At 52.1% G+C, this 19,796-nt stretch overlaps 1 protein-coding gene across 2 annotated transcripts in view; it reads left to right on the forward strand.

The window, feature by feature from the left end:
* The first annotated feature begins 332 nt into the window (after positions 1-332).
* Positions 333-19,796, forward strand: part of TRIM63 (tripartite motif containing 63) — a 30,310-nt gene continuing 10,846 nt past the window's right edge. The window contains exons 1-2 of one of the 2 annotated variants that reach the window (XM_044997927.1): positions 333-386; positions 17,421-17,587. In XM_044997927.1, the coding sequence (XP_044853862.1) occupies positions 381-386; positions 17,421-17,587 (173 nt within the window). In that variant the 5' untranslated portion in view covers positions 333-380. Of the gene's footprint in view, positions 387-15,018; positions 15,779-17,420; positions 17,588-19,796 lie in introns of those variants that run through there. The other variant, XM_044997926.1, reaches the window with a different exon arrangement.

The following is a 19,796-nucleotide window of genomic DNA, read 5'->3' on the forward strand; positions in this document are numbered from 1 at the left end:
TATAAGTCTATAATATATAACTAAACTATTGTTGTATGTAAAGTAAATAAGGTTTTTAAAATGTTTAAGAAGCTTCATTTAAAATTAAATTAAAATGCAGAGCCCCCCCCCAGACCGGTCAGAACCCGGACAGTGTGAGTGCCACTGAAAATCAGCTCACGTGCCGAAGGCGGCACACGTGCCATAGGTTGCCTACCCCTGTTCTAGACCTTTAAACAATTTTGTTGCTCTTCTCTAGACTTCCTCCAATTTGTCCACGTCTTTCCTGAAATGTGGCGCCCAGAATTGGACACAATACTCCAGTTGAGGCTTAATCAGAGCAGAGCAGAAGAATTACTTCTCGTGTCTTGCTTACTGCATTGTTGCTAATACATCCCAGAATGATGGTGGGTGGTATTTTTTTGTTTGTTTGTTTGTTTTTGCAACAGCGTTACACTGTTGACTCATATTTAGCTTATGGTCCACTATGACCCCCAGATCCCTTTCCGCATACTCCTTCCTAGGCAGTCATTTCTTATTTTGTATGTGTGCAACTGATTGTTCCTTCCTAAGTGGAGTACTTTATATTTTTCCTTATTGAATTTCATCCTATTTACTTCAGACCATTTCTCTGGTTTGTCCAGATCATTTTGAATTTTAATCCCATCATCCAAAGCACTTGCAACCCCTCCTAGCTTGGTATCATCCGCAAACTTTATAAATGTACTCTCTATGCCATTATCTAAATCATTGATGAAGATATTGAACAGATCCAGACCCAGAATGGATTCCTGCAGGACACCACTCGTTATGCCCTTCCAGCATGATTGTGAACCACTGATGATTATGCTCTGGGAACGGTTTTCCAACCAGTCCTGCACCCACCTTATAGTAGCTCCATCTAGGTTGCATTTCCCTAGTTTGTTTATGAGAAGGTCATGGGAAACAGTATCAAAAGCCTTGTTAAAGTCAAGATATACCACGTCTACCGCTTTCCCCCATCCACAAGGCTTGTTACCCTGTCAGAGAAAGCTATTAGGTTGGTTTGACATGATTTGTTCTTGACGAATCCATGCTGACTGTTATGTATCACCTTATTATCTTCTAGATGTTTGCAAATTGGTTGCTTAATTATTTGCTCCATTATCTTTCTGGGTACAGAAGTTAAGATGGCTGGATTGTCCTTATTTCCCTGGATTGTCCTTATTTCCTTTTTTATAGATTGGCACCGTATTTACCCTTTTCCAGTCCTCTGGAATCTCTCCCGTCTTCCATGCCTTTTTTATAGATTGGCACCGTATTTGCCCTTTTCCAGTCCTCTGGAATCTCTCCCGTCTTCCATGCCTTTTCAGAGATAATTGCTAATGGCTCAGATATCTCCTCAGTCAGCTCCTTGAGTATTATTATGGGCCTGATGAAATGCATCCTAGAAAAGTTTGTAGGGTTGTTGCATGGACGTGTCTTGAGATCCTCACTGTCTCATGGGCCCCCTGGTGGTGTTACATTATCTCTTTTGCACAAGGAGCAAATCTAACTGCTGCTGGGAAAACTCCTTGCCAGTGGAGGGCCTGGAAAGACTCATTAGCAGAGCTGAAGGCAAAGAGAGATGCTGAGAGAGCCCTGTAGACTTGCCTATGCACTGGCAGAAGGATTGGGAAAACTGGGAGGTCAGGGGTCATGTTGGCCCTTAACACCTCTCTGCCCCACTTTCCCAGCTTTGAGATGCTAAGAAGGATGGTGGTACAACCAGGTAAAGTGTTATCCTTCCACCTGTGTGTTGTTTCGGTGGGGAATCGAGTGCTGTTAACTCCTCTGAAGTCCTGACTAAACACACAGGTTGTACCTTTTTCACTGCAGTGATTGACAAATGGCCTGGCCACGCCTAAACCTGGCTTTTTAAATCAATTTAGCTAACCCACTGGCAACTCCTTTGTGGACACTCTTACAGCGGATTACAAGTGGCTAATTCCGATTTCGCTTCAGTTGATTCCTTAAACTAAATCGCTAGACGCTAGTTGTAGATGAGCTAAGCCTTTGCAGGAACCTCTGCTTCCAAGCAACTATCATCGAGGGCCAGCCCTGAGCCCAAAGCCGAAGCCAGGACAGCGACTGTGTTGCAAGTTGTGTTTTTAAAGGGGAAGGGGCCCAACTCATTCACCGGCCTGCCATGTGAGCTCGACAGAGCGCTGTCACTGTGCTAAACAACAGCTGTGCTTTTCCCTGACCACAGCACATGTTCCTGTTACTTAACTCTGGGCAAAAAATAAAAAAAGGATGACAAACTTGGATGGATTCTGTCCTGGCTCTCTTCCCCAGGGCTGCCGCAGGAGATAGGATGACACCGTCCATGCCTTCTTATCCCCGAAAGATCACAAGAGTTCCAGCAGGCTGCAGTTGCTCCACCGATTCTTGTTCCTGGAAGCTCTAAACCATGCAAAAGTGCAAACTGTTTCTGGGTTCAAACAAACAGACTGCACCAGGCGATATGATCCTGTGCTGAAAGCAAGGAGTGGGAGCCTGGATTCCTGGCTTCTATTCCTGGCTCTGCCACTGACTTGCTGAATGATCTTGAGGGAGTCATTTCTTCACTCTGTCCTTTATCTGCCTATGAAGTAGGTAGCACAATGCTTCATGATTTGTATTCTTGTAGCCCGTAGGGATCCCAGCCCTAGACAGGACTTTGCCGTGCTAGGGGTTGTACAAACACACAACAAAAAGATCCTGCCTAAATGGAACAAATGGATGGTACCTGCCCCCAGGAGTTCACAGTTACTGCAGGGCTATGGTACCTCAATAGGTTTCTGTTTGTTGTTGTTGTTGTTGTTGTTGCCATTAGGAGATGTATTGGAGGGCGTAATCCTGCATTGATCCCCGGGGATGCTGCTGCATCTCTTAGCAGCTGGCACCTCTGGCCAGTGTTCCCTCTAAGCTGCGCCCCTCTGCAGCCATAGAAAAGGCCATCAAGAGCCGCACACTTGATTAGTACAGGTGTGCACACGGGGGTGGCCCCAGGTGGGCCTGGATGTGTAGGTACACGGCAGTGAGTGGAGATGGGTGGGGAATGGGGGGTGGAGGGCAGTGATGGGGGAACTTGGGGCATGTGGCCTCCTCCTCCCCTCCCACTTACTGGCTGTTGCTGAACCTGTCCCAGACCCGCTGGCTGTGCAGGCAGGACTGGAAGGCTCCCCCTCCGGCCCCAGGAGGAGCTTGCTGCCACCCCACTGGGCCCCTGGGGAGAGAGGACTCTCTGCCTGCGTTGGGGAGAGCCCCGGGGCTGGGACTCTGAGTCCTTGGGAGTCAAGAAACTTTGGGTCTCTCCCCAGCTCTCCACTGAGTTTCTGTGTGGCCGTAAAAAGTCCCCTCACCCCACACTGTGCCTCAGTTTCCCCATTTTCCAGCTACACAGCAGAAGACCCATGGTAGAACTTAGGATGACCCCGTTCCTGAGCTGCGGCCAAACACAGCAGAGCTGGTGACCACCTTGCTGCATGTGGACACCCCCATGCATGGCATTAACCTTGGTCCCAACTAGTGTAAGATGGGCCCTTTAATTGTTGCTAGCATAGTCTCAGCAACTTGTGGAACTCCTTGCCTGAGGAGGTTGTGAAGGCTAGGACTATAACAGCCTTTAAAAGAGAACTGGATAAATTCATGGAGGTTAAGTCCATTAATGGCTATTAGCCAGGATGGGTAAGAATGGTGTCCCTAGCCTCTGTTTGTCAGAGGGTGGGGATAGATGGCAGGAGAGAGATCACTTGGTCATTACCTGTTAGGTTCTCTCCCTCTGGGGCACCTGGCATTGGCCACTGTCGGCAGACAGGACACTGGGCTAGATGGACCTTTGGTCTGACCCAGTCTGGCCGTTCTTATGTTCTCAGTACAGGCAGCGTTAAAGGAGGTCAGTAACTGTCAGTAACAAATCGCCAACTGTCCGGCCCCCCTTGAGGACACTCTTACATGAGGCTGGAATGCCTGCTCTGGGAGTTGTCTGCATGATAAACACGAGGCCAGTTGTCATCATGACCCCATGAGTCAAGGTGCTATAATTAACCTGGCCTCCCCTCGTTCCTCCCGCCCCCCCCCGCTCCCCTGCCAGTGTTTACAGGTCTCTGTGTGGACGGGTGCCGGAATTTGGAATAATAACCTGCTTGTCACTTGAGTTCCCAGATGAATCTGGAAGCGACACCCTGATCATGTGGGCCAGGTTTTTGGCCACCTCAGAAATGGCCTGAACTAAACCCAGCTCTGTCCTTGTTCTCCTGAACGTGTTCCAGCCCCTGCCAGAAGCCTAGGAAACAATCCCTGGGTAGCGGGGCCACCTGGGGCCATGTCCCGCGGGCTCTGGAAAGATAGCTGAGCTTTCTGGTGATTCAGATGAATCCTGGAAAGTTCCAGGAGGTGGTGGGAGACTTTCATGCCTGTAAATGGGATTAATAAGGGACATCTTCCACCCCGGCCTGCTGCTAAATAATAGAGAGGCTGCATGGGGTGGTGAATAGGACACAGAACTGCAAGTCAGGAGACCTGGGTCCTATTTCTGGCTCTGCCACTGATCTGCTGGGTGACCTTGGGCAAGTCGCATCCCCTCTGTGAGCCTCCGTTTCCCCATCTCTAGAACCCACCTTTTGTAGAGCACTTTGGGTGGGGTTGTGATGGGGCAGGGGGCGATTTCAGAGCTCGGTGCCAGAGAGAGTTGGGAAATAGCAGCTGTGTGTCTCTAATGGTCTTGCACCAGGGAAAGGTTTCTCCCTTGGGACTCCGTGTCTCCCCATCTAACCCAGCAGGGCAATGCATTCAGGAGCCTGCTGAGACTTCCCAGTGCCAAGCAGAGCTGGGCACTACAGTTCAGTGCCCAGGATGGCAGATGCCCTGTGCCGGGAGTCGCTCGGCTGTAGAGAGGAAAGGGAGTGTCCTTCTCCTGACCCAGAGGACGTGCCAGACAGCCGGCAAGCTCTCCCACTGGGACATGGACAATTGGGGTGGGCTTCTCACAGGGGCCTCCTGCTGTCTGCCCCGGGACACTTTGTGTTCTCCTGGCAGGGGCTGCATCCAGAGAGCAAACGGGGACCTGTCTGCTGTCCTCCTCCTCAGCACCCGAGGTCAATGAGTTCAGAGATAGGGGCTGACAGGCTAAGAGGAGCGGGAACCGCTCATTATTACATTCATTAATTTGGGTCAAGAAACCCTCCCACAGCCCTCACCCCCAGGGAGCCACACAAGCATGAAAGCCCTGAAAGCAGGCGCTCAATACTGGCACCTCTTCCTCCCCCAGACGGAGATTCCTGCTGATTGTTTCACAACGGACAATACAGCCCTTTATCCTCCCATGGGAGGGAAATGGAGTTCCCTGCTGGTTATTGTGTATGGGTCGAGACCCTACAAAAACCAGGGTCCTAGCCACTCGTCACGGACTTCAAAGACCCTTTGCATAGCAGCCGAGGGTTTTATCCCTGCATCCTTGAAAAATGTAATGTGCAGTGTCTGGCTGTGGCCCTCCACCCCAGAGGTGGCTGCATTTCGGCAGTAAGCAGAATGCTTCTGTGGACACAGTTTATAGAATGCTTTGGGAATTGTACATTGGGCCACTGACTCAGGCTGAGTGAAGAGATCCCTGGCACCGGTGCCTGGGAAATGTATTGTCTGCACATAAGTATATATGCCCTATCTGTTTATATGTGTATTTAGTGCTGAGACGCTGCCTCTGTCCCTAGGTAGGGAAGGCAGCAGACACTGGCCTTTTAATTCCCACTGTTCTATTTTTGATTCCTTCTTTTCTAGCCTAGCAAAGGCTGCTCCATTCCAGGCTTTCTGCTGATGAGTTTGCAGGGAGCAGAGCAGCTGGGCCGAAATTAGCACTCTGCTTCTGTGTGATCTCTCTGCCCCATGGAGCAGTTACTGGGTGGAGCTTCTTTTATTAACACTTCTGCCCTGGAGACTGGCAGCCAGTGGAATCTGTGCTTCAAAAAACAAATAACCCTCTGGGGTTTGAGCTGAGCAAAACCCCAAAGTGTCACTGACGCAGGTACATTTTATTTAGGGCTCTCTGAAGGTGGAGGGCAGGCGGCAGCTTGGTCACCCCCACGGTTATGTTGTGACCTCAATCAAAGGCTAATGCGGCGTTTGAGGCCGGCCACTCTGCTAAAAAAACAAAACAAACAAACAAACTCTCTCTCGCCTTCCATCTCGTGGGTCTCAAAGCCCCTTAGCACTTCACACCCAGTACCAAGTCAACCCTCGCGATCCCCTCCCCCTGTGAGCTGGGGAAGTCCGGTCCGGTCCGTATCAGAAGCAGGGCTGTCCCCTGTCCAGGGACGCAGGAGACTTGCAATTCTCTCTGCGGGTCCGTCACTGACCTGCTGCGTGACCTTGAGCAAGTCATTTGCCCTACCTCGTCCCCTCCCCACCTTTCCTCTGTCTCGTCTCTTTAGCTCTTTGGGGCGGGGACTGGCTCTCGCCATGGGGGCGTCTAGACTGCAAGAAAAGACTCGGGGCACAGCTGGGGCTGGCCTGGGTCAGCTAAAAACCGCAGTGTAGCTGTTCGGGCTGCAGCCTGGGCTCTGGGTCCCCGTGACGGGGGAGGGTCTCAGAGCCCAGGCTCCAGCCTGAGCCCGAATGTCTGCACTGCAATTTTTAGCCCCACAGCCTGAGCCCCCAGAGCCCCACTCCATTGATCCGGGCTCGGAGGGGGTTTTATTGCAGTGTGGACGTGCCCTATGTGTTTATACAGTGTCTACCACAATGGGGCCATGAGCTTGGTTGGTCTCCCTGGACGTTACTATAATACAAGCAATAAATAATGATCATTACCCCCATTTTACAAATGGGGAAACTGAGGCACAAAGAACAGACGGGACTTAGCCAAGGGAGAGAACCCAGATCTCCTGATGCCTGCGCCTCTGCTTTAACCACTAGACCATCCTTCCTCTTCCATGATCAGTTTATCGCACAGTAATGGGGAGCTAAGTAAGTACAAAGACAAAAATGTCTAGGGCCGTTAGCAGAATCCTGCCTGGGGGACATCAGAGAGGCTGGGATAAAGGGGGCTTCAGATAAGCAGCAGCCAATAGGTGAGCGAGACCTGCTGGCAGGTCTCAGAGAGGGAGCTTCTCACCACAGCCTGCTTCTCTTTTCCTGGCTCCTCTGGGGGCTCTTCTCCAACCTCCTCCCTTCGGGATGTTGTTGGCTGCCCTAGGATCTAGTCTTGCTCCTGACTTCAGCCTGAGCAGATCATTAGCTGTTGGTGCTTGTCCAAGGCAATCTGTCCAGCTAAAGAATGGATGTCGGGATGGGTTTCCTTTAAACCAGTATTGCTCCTATAGGTTTTGAATCAATTAACCAGTGACTGAATTAAATAGCATAAATGTATCTGCCTCATCCCCATCCTGCCCTGCCCAACGTTGTTCCTTACAGTGTATTCATCAGGGCTGCGTGTCTTTCAGATTCTTTTCCTCCAATTGTATTACAGGAGCTGGCATTTCTCCAGGCCCCTCACCTCCCCAGTAAATTGCCATATTTCCAGTCTCTCTGAGTCCCTTTCATTGTGTTTCTGTGTTCCCACTGGTTGCCAGCACCTCCCTGTTTAATACCTGCAAATTTACACTCTGGTCCTGCAGTCTGATCCACGAGAGTGTGGCCAACTCTTGTGATATTTGACATTTTCCTTAAAGACTCGACTCCAAGAGGGGAGATTCTCAGCTTTCTTCCTTTACGTAGGTACATTTGTAGCTATTCTGATGGTGAAAACACCATGACCCGAGTGCCCCCTAAAGGCTCAGAACCCAGAAAGCAAAGAACAAAGAACCCCAGATTGTATAATTTGTTAAAAATCCTCCTGATTTTGGGGGGCCTGACTCCTGATTTTTGAATGGCTGGGGTTGGCCGTGCTGCTTATGCAGGTACGGAGTCCAGCTGGGTCTGTCAGACTGGATCCAGTGGCAGGATCAGGGCCTTAGTGCACCAGTCACCTGTCTTCTAAACTGTTGCCACTGTCTCAGGAAAGACTCCTATTGATTTTGGTGCTGCAGCTCTGTCCATCAGGTGAATTTTACCTCTTGGTAAATACAAGGCAGCAATTCCAACACATACAGGGAAGGCGCACGCAGACGGCTGGTCTCGGCAGCTGTGGGTGCAATGGGCGTGGCTAGAGAATGCAAGTGCACGTGGCAGGTGCGGGAATATAACGTACGGTGCAGAAGGGAGGGATGGAAACAAATTAGCATTTCAACCCCTCTGGAGGCCTTTAAAGCACTTTACAGACACTAATAATACCAAGATCTTACGCAGGGCTTTTCATCGGTAGAGCTCAAAGTGCTTTACAAAGGAGGCAACTGTCATTATCCCCATTTTACGGATTGGGAAACTGAGGCCCAGAGCAGATGTGACTTGCCCCACTTCACATAACAGGCCAGCAGCAGAGTTAGGTAATAGAACCCATGTTCTCCTGAGTCCTAGTCCACTGCTCTAGCCACTGAGCCACACCACCTCCAAGATTAATTCCTGAAGCCTCCCACCACCCCAGAGGCTGGGAGTAATCATCCCCATTTTAGGCAGCTGGGACACACAGGCCATGTCTGTGTTCATGCTACCACCTGTGGTGACGGGGTGAAGCCAGTTTAAACAAGGCACCAGAATCATTGTGGGCACCATGTTATCTAGGCGCAACCTGGTGGCTAACAGCTTCCACCACATACGCACTAGTGGAAATGCACTGGTAGGAAATTCCCTAGCACAGGCGCAGCCAAAGCGGTGCCGTGACTTGGTGAGCGTCGTGCAGTGCTGGAAATGGAAGCCAGGAATCCTGTCTCCCCCAGAGCCCTGCTTTAAGCACGAAGGCTTGCAAGGGAGCACAGAACAAGCATGTCAGAGAGAGAGGAGCACAAGCCCCTCCCTGCCCCTTTTAAAGCCAATGGGACTCATGCTCCTAACTCACTTTGGCATTTCTGAAAATTCCCCCCAAGGGCGATAATGTGAGCAAATGAGTAAAGTCAGGACAGGAAGGGAATCCAAGGACACGCAAGTGTGACTTGGAGAGAGAGGGGCCATAGGGACAGTGAGATAAAGCAGGGACAGAGAAAGTACGTAAGCCTTGTGAGCAGGTGCCTTTCCCAGCATGCCCTCCACCTGTTTGTGTCCGGTAGGAACTGGACTCACTCACTTCATGGGGTTTGCCTTTTTTTAAATGAAAAAATTAACACTAATACACAACATTCAACTCAAACCTCTGCCCCAAGCTTGGCTGCACTTCAGATTCCTCCCACAGGGCTGCTCAGCCCACACCCTAGGTCCTCTCTCTAGGCAGCCACTCCCACCTCTTTTATATCTGGGTGGAGTAAAAAGTCATGTGATTCAGCATGTCAGCAGTATCCACTCAACATTCCCGGCTAGCAAGGTCCTGTCGCAGCATCTGGTGAATTTAAGGATGACCTGCAAAAAGAGGATAATTGTGTTTAGGGTCATCATATACTGAAAGGCCTCTCTTGTTTGGTGTTTTGTTTTTAAGTGTGCGGCTTCTTTTATGTGCTTGCCTTTCATGTTAGAAATTCAGGGCTTGTCTTCTCTAGAAGGCACGATGGAGATGGCAAACTTGTGAAACGATGACATCCAAAAGTCAACAGAGGGAAAGCTGACTTTTTAGCCAGTGTGTAAACGCTTTGTTTTTCGTACGGTTTATTTACATCAATGTAATTTCAATGCCCAAAGAACATTTTGGAGAAAGGGAGCCTGTGTTAAAGATTCAACCCACCTGCAATGAAGGCGAGATTGCTCTGAGACCTCAATGAGGTCCTCTGGCAAAACCAGAGTATTTATAAGGCTAAAAATAAAAACCTTTCAGCTCTGATTTATCCATCACAAAGAAATGGGGGGAGGGGAAAGGGAGGCACAAGCGCCTTGGGTTTCAGTTCCTCTCTAAGGGTGGGGGAAGGATAGTCTTGCAGTGAAAGCACAGGACTGGGAGTTGGGCTTCTGTTCCTGGCTCTGCCGCGGATTTCCTCTGTGACTTTGGGCAAGTCGCTGTGCCTCAGTTTCCCCAGGTGTTAAATGGGGCTCATCCTATGTCACTAAACGTCATCAGGTCCAGCTGACGGAGCATCTCCATTACCTTACAGCAGAAAAGGCCTGGGCCTTTGGAGGAAGTTGGTCTGAGTTTTATCTCTGCTGCTGCCATGCAGTTCTGAATGGCCCCGTCCCGCTACCCAGCGCTGGCTGAGAAGTCCCAGGTGCCTGTAACGAAAAAGAAGGGAAGCCCCACGAACCCTGCCTACGTCTGGCTCAGGACTCGTGCGCTAATCGTCCCTCCCGCCCTTTCTCCTGTACTGCTCCCAGCCCCCCTCTGCCGCTGTCATCAGCCCTGTTCAGCTCTGGACACTTCCCAGATTGTGGATGGTTTGTCGCTGAGTCAGGGAAATGCTGCCCGCCGGCTGGTAGGATTCCTGGACAGGCTGCAACAAGACGATCTCCGGGTTCAGCCTGATGTCCAGTGGCCAGAGATTGTGGGTGAGGGGAGCGCCACCCCACTGAGTCAGCTGTTGTTTTGGTCCCAGAAAGAACCCACCTTGTCCCTCCCCCCCAACTTGCATCAACTGATTAGTCAGCTGAGGAGTGTGATCTCTCGGCTGTCTCTCTGCCTTTCACAGCAGATAGAAGAAATGTAAAGGGGCTTTTGAGCAGACAGCCCGGAGCTGTGTGCAGTTCCAGCCGACTCACCGTCTATTTCTGAAAGGGTGGGCAGGGGAGCTAGCCAGAAGAGAAGCTAAGAATATAGTGGAACCTTCTAGCTTATAGTGATTCGACTCGGTTCGGGTTCTTTTTCCGTGCCCATCATTGTGGTATCAGAGCGCCTCCCAGTAGCGCATTAAGTGGCAGGACTAGTCTGTCATGTGTGCGGCTGGTTGGGAACCAATTACTCCTGGGGGAATCCTGCGCCATTGCACAGGTGCAGAATGTATGTCCCCTGCAAATTTCTTTGCTTCCCCACAGAAAAATGACTTTTTGACGGGGAAACAAAGGGAAGCCACAAGAGGGGTCATGCAACCCTCCCCAGCAGTGTGTTTTGGGTGCCCAGGGCAGCCAGCAGAGACGTAAATCACTGTGGGGCAGGAGGCAGGACTGGGGAAGACCCAGCTGGTGGCTCCTACCGTGCACTAGGCTCAGCTGCTAGTCACAGCTGGCCTCAGGAGGACGGGACTTCCAGTTCTCCGACCTGGCATCTGGGGCCAGGTCAGACCCACCCCCATATTTCTCCCCCAGCATCAGGAAGCTCTACAAACTCCCCCCTCCACTTCCTGCACCCATAACTCCTCAGCTGCAGAGAGAGGGAACCCTGTACAGGGATGGGAGCTGCTCCCCCATCCGCCTAACCCCCATGCATCCAGACCCCCTCGTACCCAGACCCTCCTGCCGAGCCTCACGCCCACTCATAACCCTCCCGATAAGCCCACTCCCCCTGCATCTGAACCACACCAATGAGCCACTCGCACCCAGATCCCCACCCCACTGAGCCCCAACCAGTTGCACCTGGATCCCCAGTCCACTGAGCCTCACTCGCCTAGCATCTGGAGCCCCCCACACCCAGACCCCCCTGCCATGCTCTATCCCCCCACACCCAGCCAACTCCCCCACTGAGCCCCAACCATCTTCACGTGGACTCCCCTGCAGAGTCCCATTACTGTGGCACCCAGAATCCCCAACAAACCCCTGTGCATCCAGATACCACCCTCCCGCCCACACCCGAATCCCCCACGGAGCCGCCTGCATCCAGATTACCCCCCTCCCAGAATCCTCTCAACCCACACCGGGATCCCCCCACGCTAAGCCCCTCCACACTTGGATCCTGCCTTACCGAGCCTGCCTGCCCACACAGAGGGGCAGGGCCCCGGGGTTTGTTTGGGGCAGGCCAGATCCTTGTGCTGTGTTGGGTTGGGTGCAGCCTCACCGCTGAGTCCATGTCCCAGGGAGTGGGGGGAGCTGTACTGTGATCACCCACCTTTGTGCAGCCAGGGGCCTGCGCTCCCCACTGCCAGGCTGGAGCCTCCACATTTGTTTGCAGAATTTTAAAATATTGTGCGCAGAATTTTAAATGTTTTTGGCGCAGAAAGCCCCCAGGAGTCACTGATAAAGAACAATGCTTTATGCTCCTACAGTGTTGTATTAGAGGATCTGTGAGGACTTTACAAACACGTACCCCTCCCAGCACCCTCTCTGATAGGTAGGTATCTAAGGTAGATAAATTGAGGCACAGACAATAACTCACGAGAGGCCACGTGCTGAGTGAGTGGCAAAACGGGGAATAGATCCCAGGTGCCCTGACTCCCAGCTGCCTGGCTGTGACCACTAGACACTCTAGCCCTGATCCTCCATTGCCCTGGAGTCACTTACACCTGTTCCAAGTGGATGTCCGAGCCCCACCATTCTGATCTGGGAGCATCTTCTGCTCCCTTTGCTCAGGTGCGTGTAAATGGCTGCACACAATGGCGGGGGGGGAGAGGGAGGGGATCATGACTCCCTCCCTTCTAAAAACATTACCCTGGGGTGAGGTGCCCATGGCCAGCTGTGACAGGGTGCCCTTTAGTTCCTCTACGTTTGCCAGCTCTGCCTACTTGTGGAGGGTTTTATATTGGATTGCAGGCTGGATCACAGAACCGGAGTGGTTGCCCTGGCCACAGGCCTGCTCCCTGCAGTACATTTCCCACTGCTTTGGCCAAGATAGTTCTGAGCAAGGGGGCTTCCATCACCTCCCTCGGGGAGACAATTCCGCAGCCCAGCCCAGCGTTTCCTGAAATTCAGCCCAAACTTTCCCCTTGTTAATTTCAGCCATTTGGGCTGAGCGCTGCCTCCCTGCACCACGCAGAATAATTCCTCTCGCTCCTCGGAGGGAGCGTCCCCCCGTCATGTCCCCCCTGGAGTTGCCAACTCTGACTGAAGCTATTCTGGGAGATTTTTCTTTCCCCAACATGACGTAAATATCCTATTAAAATCTCCTGGATGGCTTTCAATAGTCACCGGGAGAGGGATGCTGATTCTGGGAGCCTCCCGGCCAATTCCGGAGGGTTGGCAACCTAGTCCCTCCCTCAGCTGACAGGGAGCCAAGCTAACCGTACTCAGCACTTTTAATCTTTCCTCTGAAGTCAGCTCCATGCTCGTTTTTAATTGTCTTCCCTAAGGGTGGCCTCTTACTTCCCCGAAGTCGTGTGCCATGTGAGCCCACGTGTTGGCCCTTCGCTTCTATCAAGTGTAATGGCCAGATTGGTTTGTCTCTCCCCACCACCCCCCAGGCATCTCTTTCAAGGGCCCCTCCGCAGACATGCCAAACCCGCCGAAAAAATGCAGAAATTGGGCTTGTGTTTGGCTTCATTGGCTTGGGAGTTGTTTTTGGCTTGTAGCTTGTTGCTTCTTTTTTTGATTGGCTCTCGGCGAGCAGGTGCAAGGGGGGGAGAGTCAGGGGTGCACAGCGGGCCCACCACAGTCCCAGACTGCACCCCACGGGGGAGCTAGACACACAGAGTGTTGGAGTTCGTAGGGATTGGCTTGTTCTGGCCTTGTTTTGAAATGGGATTAGCTTGATTTGGGGCTTATTGTGAAAGTCGGGGGGCTTATTTATCGTGTGAAAGTTGGCAGCTGTGCCCCTCAGCTGCAGTTAAAGAACGTCCCAGTTTTCGGCAGTGCCAGTTAGGCTCGTGTTGCCAAGGCCTTTCTTGCCATTACGGTCAGCAGTGCCGCCCCGCCAGTGGCCGGAGCCCTAGTGCAGACTGGGAGCTGTTTTAACCACTGTGACTCTAGCCAGACGCATGGGGGCCGGCGGTTAAAGTGCCAGTGGACACTGTGCTGTCCTGGAGCAGAGCAAGGCTCTGCACGAGGCTGGTGGGCCGCATCTGATTCCGGTATGACCGGAGCATCTTGGGGAGGTGTGCCAGGTAGCTGGGGTTACAGGCACATCAGGGAATCACTCCAACGTGGGAGAGGAGGAGATTTTCAACCTGCAGACGACTATTCCTGGCCCACGTGCCCCTGGTCCCATTTAAATATAGTTTGTTTTTCCCGTGGTTCTCCTACCCGTGACTCTGCCCTGGGGACGTTTTGTTTGCACCAGCCATCTGGCCTGCCATGTTTTCACTGAAAGGGAAACAGGATGTTTTTCACTCCAGAGCTATGTGGAAACGCACGGTGGGACCACTCCCGTCCCTGGATTCTCCTTATCGCCTTTCCAGTGAGTCACCTGCCATGCACAAGCCCTTCTGCTAAAGAGCTGGGGATACGCACAACGGCCCAGCTGGCCTTGTTAAAGTTTTCTGGGAGTCACGGATAAGTACATGCAGATTTGTCGCTATTCACCCAGGGGAAGTGGACTATGTGGTGCTAGCCAGGCACTTTGCAGATGCCAGGACAATAGAGTGATTGGCACACTAAAAACACACAGATATGTCTAAGAGAAGACCCTGGGTCTAAAGAGCTTGCATTCTGTTACGTATATAGAGAGAACATGACTAGTGACAACGTGAGCATGATCTTCGGGGTGGGAGACGATCAGCGTGGTGACAAACACCGGGGAGAGTACGAGGGGAGGGAAGCGGCTTGGAGGAGCTGTAAAATTGATATTAATAAGGGTTCCGGGTGTGCTGCACAATTGAAATACACCCTGGGTGGTGATCTTTGGTGGTGGTGTGTTGCATTAATGATAGCAAGATTGCAGAGGGTCTATAAAGCCACATTGGCATTAAGAGGCTTAACAGAATTTAGAATCGTAGGACTGGGAGGGACCTCGCGAGGTCATTTAGTCCAGTCCCCTGCACTCATGGAGTGCATGAAGATGCCCGAGGAGCAGAGAAGATGCGAGGCCCACTGGAGCTGAGCAGGGCTGGGTGGCTGCGGAGGAAAGTCGGGGGCAGGACATGGATGGGGCAGGGGATGTACTCACCGGGCGGTTCCCTACCGGGTCTTCGGCGGCGGGTCCTTCAGTGCCGTGGAAGACCCGGAGCGAAGACCCGGAGCGCTGCCGGGTGAGTCATCCCTGCCGGGGCCCCGTCGAATCGGGCCCCGCACTTCCTAAAGCCGGCCCTGGCTGTGAAGCTCAGAGGAGTAGCAATCAGAGACTGGGGGAGTTGGGAGGAGGCTGTGTGGAAATCTGTGATGCTGAGCAGGGATCAAGCCGTCCTTGAGAACGGGGAGGGTGTTGGAGCAAGCAGGGTTTTCACGGTTAACCCTTCGTGATACAGAAGGCTGAGGACAGGCTGGGGCTCAGGTGGGCGATGACTCTGTTTACAGCTACGGCTCCAGTTTCTTTGTTCCGAAAGACACCGCAAAATCCCTGGAAATGTAGCTGCGGCCAGCCCCGAACAGGCTGTCCTCGGCCCTGTTTACGGCCCTCTCGCTCTCTGGAGGGGCGATTGCTCATTCTCACATGTGACAGGCATTTCAGCTGGGAACTCGACCCTCTTCTCAAGCACATGTGACCCTGAGATAAATTATAAATAGACAAGTGATAGGAGACAAAGGCAGGAGCCTTTAGGAAAGGAGCAAGGAGCTGAGCTCAGAACGTGGTCCCGTTGAAGAAGCCAGGAGAGAACCAGGACAGTTTACTGAGGAGCTGCCAACGAGCCAGGAGGAGCCAGCGGTGGGATATAACTTGGAGAGGTCGGCCGGCACAATGGATTACCAGTCCAGCATTATCCGAGACTCAAACCCCATGGAGAACCTGGAGAAGCAGCTGATCTGCCCCATCTGCCTGGAAATGTTCACCAAGCCCGTGGTGATCCTTCCCTGTCAGCACAACCTCTGTCGGAAATGTGCCAGCGACATCTTCCAGGTCAGTGCCTTGCAAATGGAACCTGTGGCGCCGGGCCGGGCTGCTTCCTGCAGCCTGGCCGCAGGTGGGAATCCTTGGACAGCTGTGTGTGAAACCTACAGCGCGTTCGCAGGGGATCGAACTTCTAAAGCCAGAGTGTGCTTGCGGGAGAACTGAGCGAGGGAGGGGGCTGGGAAGTGGCTGGAATGGCCAGTCTCCCATGGGTGGTCCCTGGCTGGGGATGGTCCGAGAACTGCGGACACCGACGTTGGTTGGGATTAGACCTGATTCTAGGTAGACCAGAAATTCGGGCTCGAAGTGCAGTAGATTGAGCTCGTCTAGGCTGTGCTTGTCCATCAGAGGTGGCTGAGGCTTCTCGCTATGTATGTTGGGCTAGAATCCCCTTGACTTCAACGGGAGTTGGATTGGGACCATGGCATCTGAGCCTCGCTTGGCAAACGGTGCCGGAATGGACCCCTCTCCCCCGCTGCGAGAGTCTCTGCTTAGACGGGGGAGGAGCCAGCTGATAAAACTGACTCCTTGGGCCCCCATCTTGCTGAGCTGTGGTGTTAGTGTCAGATGTTCCCAGCAGTAAAGAGAAAGCGGGAGAAAACCAGGCAGGAAGGGTGAAATCAGACCCGGCTTGCTGGAACAGACTCGAGGGATGCAGGCTTCCCAAAGCCCTGTACAACTGCAGGAATGGGGGCAGCTGTGCAGGGAGCTGGGGGCTGTCCCAGCTGGTTTACAATTAACGGTTGGTTCATGAAAGGGCACTTCCCCCATGTGCAGACCTCTGTTTACTTGGAAGGACAATGGGCAGAATGTCGAGGTCTCATTCAGTTCAAACCCCTCAGTGGGAATTTTGCCTCCGCAAAAAAAAAAAAGTCGGCTTCTCCACTGCCACGCACCTGATGTGCTTGTTCATGCCTGGGCATGGTCAATGAAGCCTGCTCCTGCTAGTGCAAGAGGGAAATTCTGATGGGATGGCTTTTCCCCCGCAGGTATAAGCGACCCCAGAAGATGCAGAGCAGTGGAGAAGTGGGTCAGGACCCTGAGATCTAGTCCATGAATAAACCTTTTTACAGCCCATGGAGCAAATTTTGATCTGAGGATCTCAAAGCATTTTTAAACGTTAATGAATTAAACCTCACAACATTCCCCTCCGCAATAGGGAAACATACGAACATTTCTCTTAAGAGCCCTTTCTACAAGGCAAGGGCAGGGGTGTGTCTAAAGCAGAGGTCCAGGAGTCAGGATTCCTGGGTTCTATTCCCAGATCTGCCATGCACTTACTGGGTGACCTTGGGCAAATCTCGTTAATCTGGCTTTGCCTCCGGTGCCCCAGCTGTAAATGCAGATGGTATTTGCTGCCTTCAGTGGGCTTTTGTGAGCCTTAATTCATTGATCATAAAGTGTTTAGAGAGTCTCTGACGGAAGGGGTTTATATGAACGCAAAGCGTTATGGGATATGAGACTCTCTGGTGATGGGCACTTCCGGGATGCATGTTTTGTCCCGGGGGAAATGCTGAGGGGACAGGGGTGCTGTTTAAATGAGTCCACGTCACTGTCTCCGACTACGCAATGGTGCGTTTTAAGGCTGTTGCGAGTGTCTGTGTGTCTGGGGAGACATTGACCTTTGACCTTGTGCTGGTGATACTCACAGGCTGCTAACCCATACTGGCAGAGCCGGGGAACCACCCTCTCCGGGGGGCGCTTTCGTTGCCCTTCCTGCCGTCACGAAGTGATCCTGGACCGGCACGGAGTCTACGGCCTGCAGCGGAACCTCCTGGTGGAGAACATCATTGACATCTACAAGCAGGAGTACTCCAGGTTAGCCAGGCTCCCGTCTTTCTGCATTGTCCAGCCCTAGTGTTTCTCAGTAGCTGGGGTGGAAGGATCTTTCACAGGTTCTCTCCGGTAAGAGCTAACGGGGAAAACTTCCCAGGGATGAAGGATTTTCAATTCATGTTCTTCCTGGCACTCATTCAGCTCTCCCAGGCAGAGCGCCCTCATGGCCACATTGAAACAGAGCTCACACATCCAGCCTGCACTGATCCAGATCATTTCCCCCAGTCCATGTTCATCCAAACCACAGCAAATCAAAGGTCACAGGTTGACCGGAGAGTCGTTTGACACCACCAATATTTGATCCATGGATCCCAAGCTTCACTGTTGACCGACCCTGTGCAAGAAACTCTCCTTTCTCTAGCAGCCAGTCAGTTGCCTTAAGCAAATGAACCAGCTGAGTGAGAGCTTGTGGCAATAACAAAGCTTGGTCCTACTGAGTTCCTGGGATCTCCCCCTGCAAAGGAGTGGAGTTGGAGAGAATGGCAGTGCAACACGGTTGGATTTCAAGAGAGCAGATTCTGGGGATTTCAGAAAAATGATGAGCAGGGTGGATTTGGAAGAAGCAGGACAATTCCTGGGCCTAATTCTGCTTTCACTGCAGTGTAATCAGGAGTAACTCAGTACTGCCAACCCAGTCAAAAATCATGTGTCAAGGCTTGAATCATTCATGTGGGGCGGGGGAGGAAATAGATTGGTGGGTCTCAAACTTTGGTACTGGTGACCACAGGCGCCAACTTTTTTCTGCGTCTGTGGATGCTCGCGCCCCCAGTCCCGCCCCAACTCCACCCCTGCCCCCAAAGTCTCCACCCTAACTCCGCCCCTCCCTGCCCCTATTGGACCCCTCCCCAAATCCCTGCCCTAGTCCTGCCTCCTCCCCCAAGCATGCCGTGTTCCCTCTCCTCCCTCCTCCCTCCCAGGCTTGTTGCGCGAAACAGCTGTTTCGCGGTGCAAGCGCTGGGAGGGAGGGGGGAGAAGCAGGACCTGGCGGCGTGTTCAGGGGAGGAGCTGGAGGCGGAGCAGAGGCAGAGGTGAGCTGGGGCGGAGAGCTGCTGGTGGGTGCTAAGCACCCACCAATGTTTCCCTGTGGGTGCTCCAGCCCCAGAGCACCCACAGAGTTGGCACCTATGCTGGTGACCCCTTTCACATAGCAAGCCTCTGAGTGCAAGCCCCTTATAAATTAAAAACACTTTTAATATATTTAACACCATTATAAATGCTAGAGGCAAAGTGGGGTTTGGGGTGGAGGCTGACAGCGAGTGATTTCCCCCCCCATGTAATAACCCTCGTGACCCCCTGAGGGGTCCCGACCGCCAGTTTGAGAACCCCAGAAATAGATGGTTGGTCTTTGTTATTTGCCTGCTGGGTTCAGAGCTGTTGGAATGCACTCAGCTCTTCTCCACAATCACAAGCCCTAGAAACCTAGTGGCGGGGCAGGGGAGTGTTATAAAAGCCAAGATTCTCATGCTATCTCTTGATTCCAGCAGCCGACGCTTTAAGAAAAACACCAAATATTAGCTACATTGAAATCTCACCAGCCTTAAGCTGCAGCAGAAGACAACCAAGCCGTGGGATTGTAGAAGAAAGTTAGACTCCTCTGATTCCTTATTATTTGTGTTACTTTAGCACCTAGAGAGACCAGTCAGAGATCAGGTTCCATTGTGCACCCCAGACCACATGCAGCCTTCCCCTGAAAAGGAATAATACAAAGAATCAGAAATTGCCACCGGGGCTTCAGCAGGGCTTGCTCAGTGGTCTGAAGGGAAGGAAAGGTTCTGTGCTAGTTGGAGAAGTGGGGAGGAGACCGACCAGGAATGTAAAGTCACTGGCAGTTCGTAGGAGGAAAAAATGACAGCAGGTTTATAGCTGGTTAAAGGGAATACGATCGGGATTTACAGGAGAGAGAAAATAGATCCATTCATAAACGAGGAAGGGTGTGAAATCAGCAGTGATTCCAGGGACCTGCTCTTCATTTTTAAAACTTGATCTAAACCAGAAATATACAGCGAGAAAAGGCATGAATGGCCAGGAAGTGATGCCTCGGTATGTAGGTGCTGATAACACATGCAGGCAGCGGAATAGGAAAAAGAGAGTATTTATAAGTAAGCAGGTGCAGATATGGATTCCAAGGCCTTCAAGGAATTAACAGATGAATTCACTGAATCACTGGCAATATTATTTGGAAGTCATGGAG

Source organism: Mauremys mutica, chromosome 23 (genome assembly GCF_020497125.1).
Source record: "Mauremys mutica isolate MM-2020 ecotype Southern chromosome 23, ASM2049712v1, whole genome shotgun sequence".
Classification (NCBI taxonomy): Eukaryota; Metazoa; Chordata; order Testudines; family Geoemydidae; genus Mauremys; species Mauremys mutica.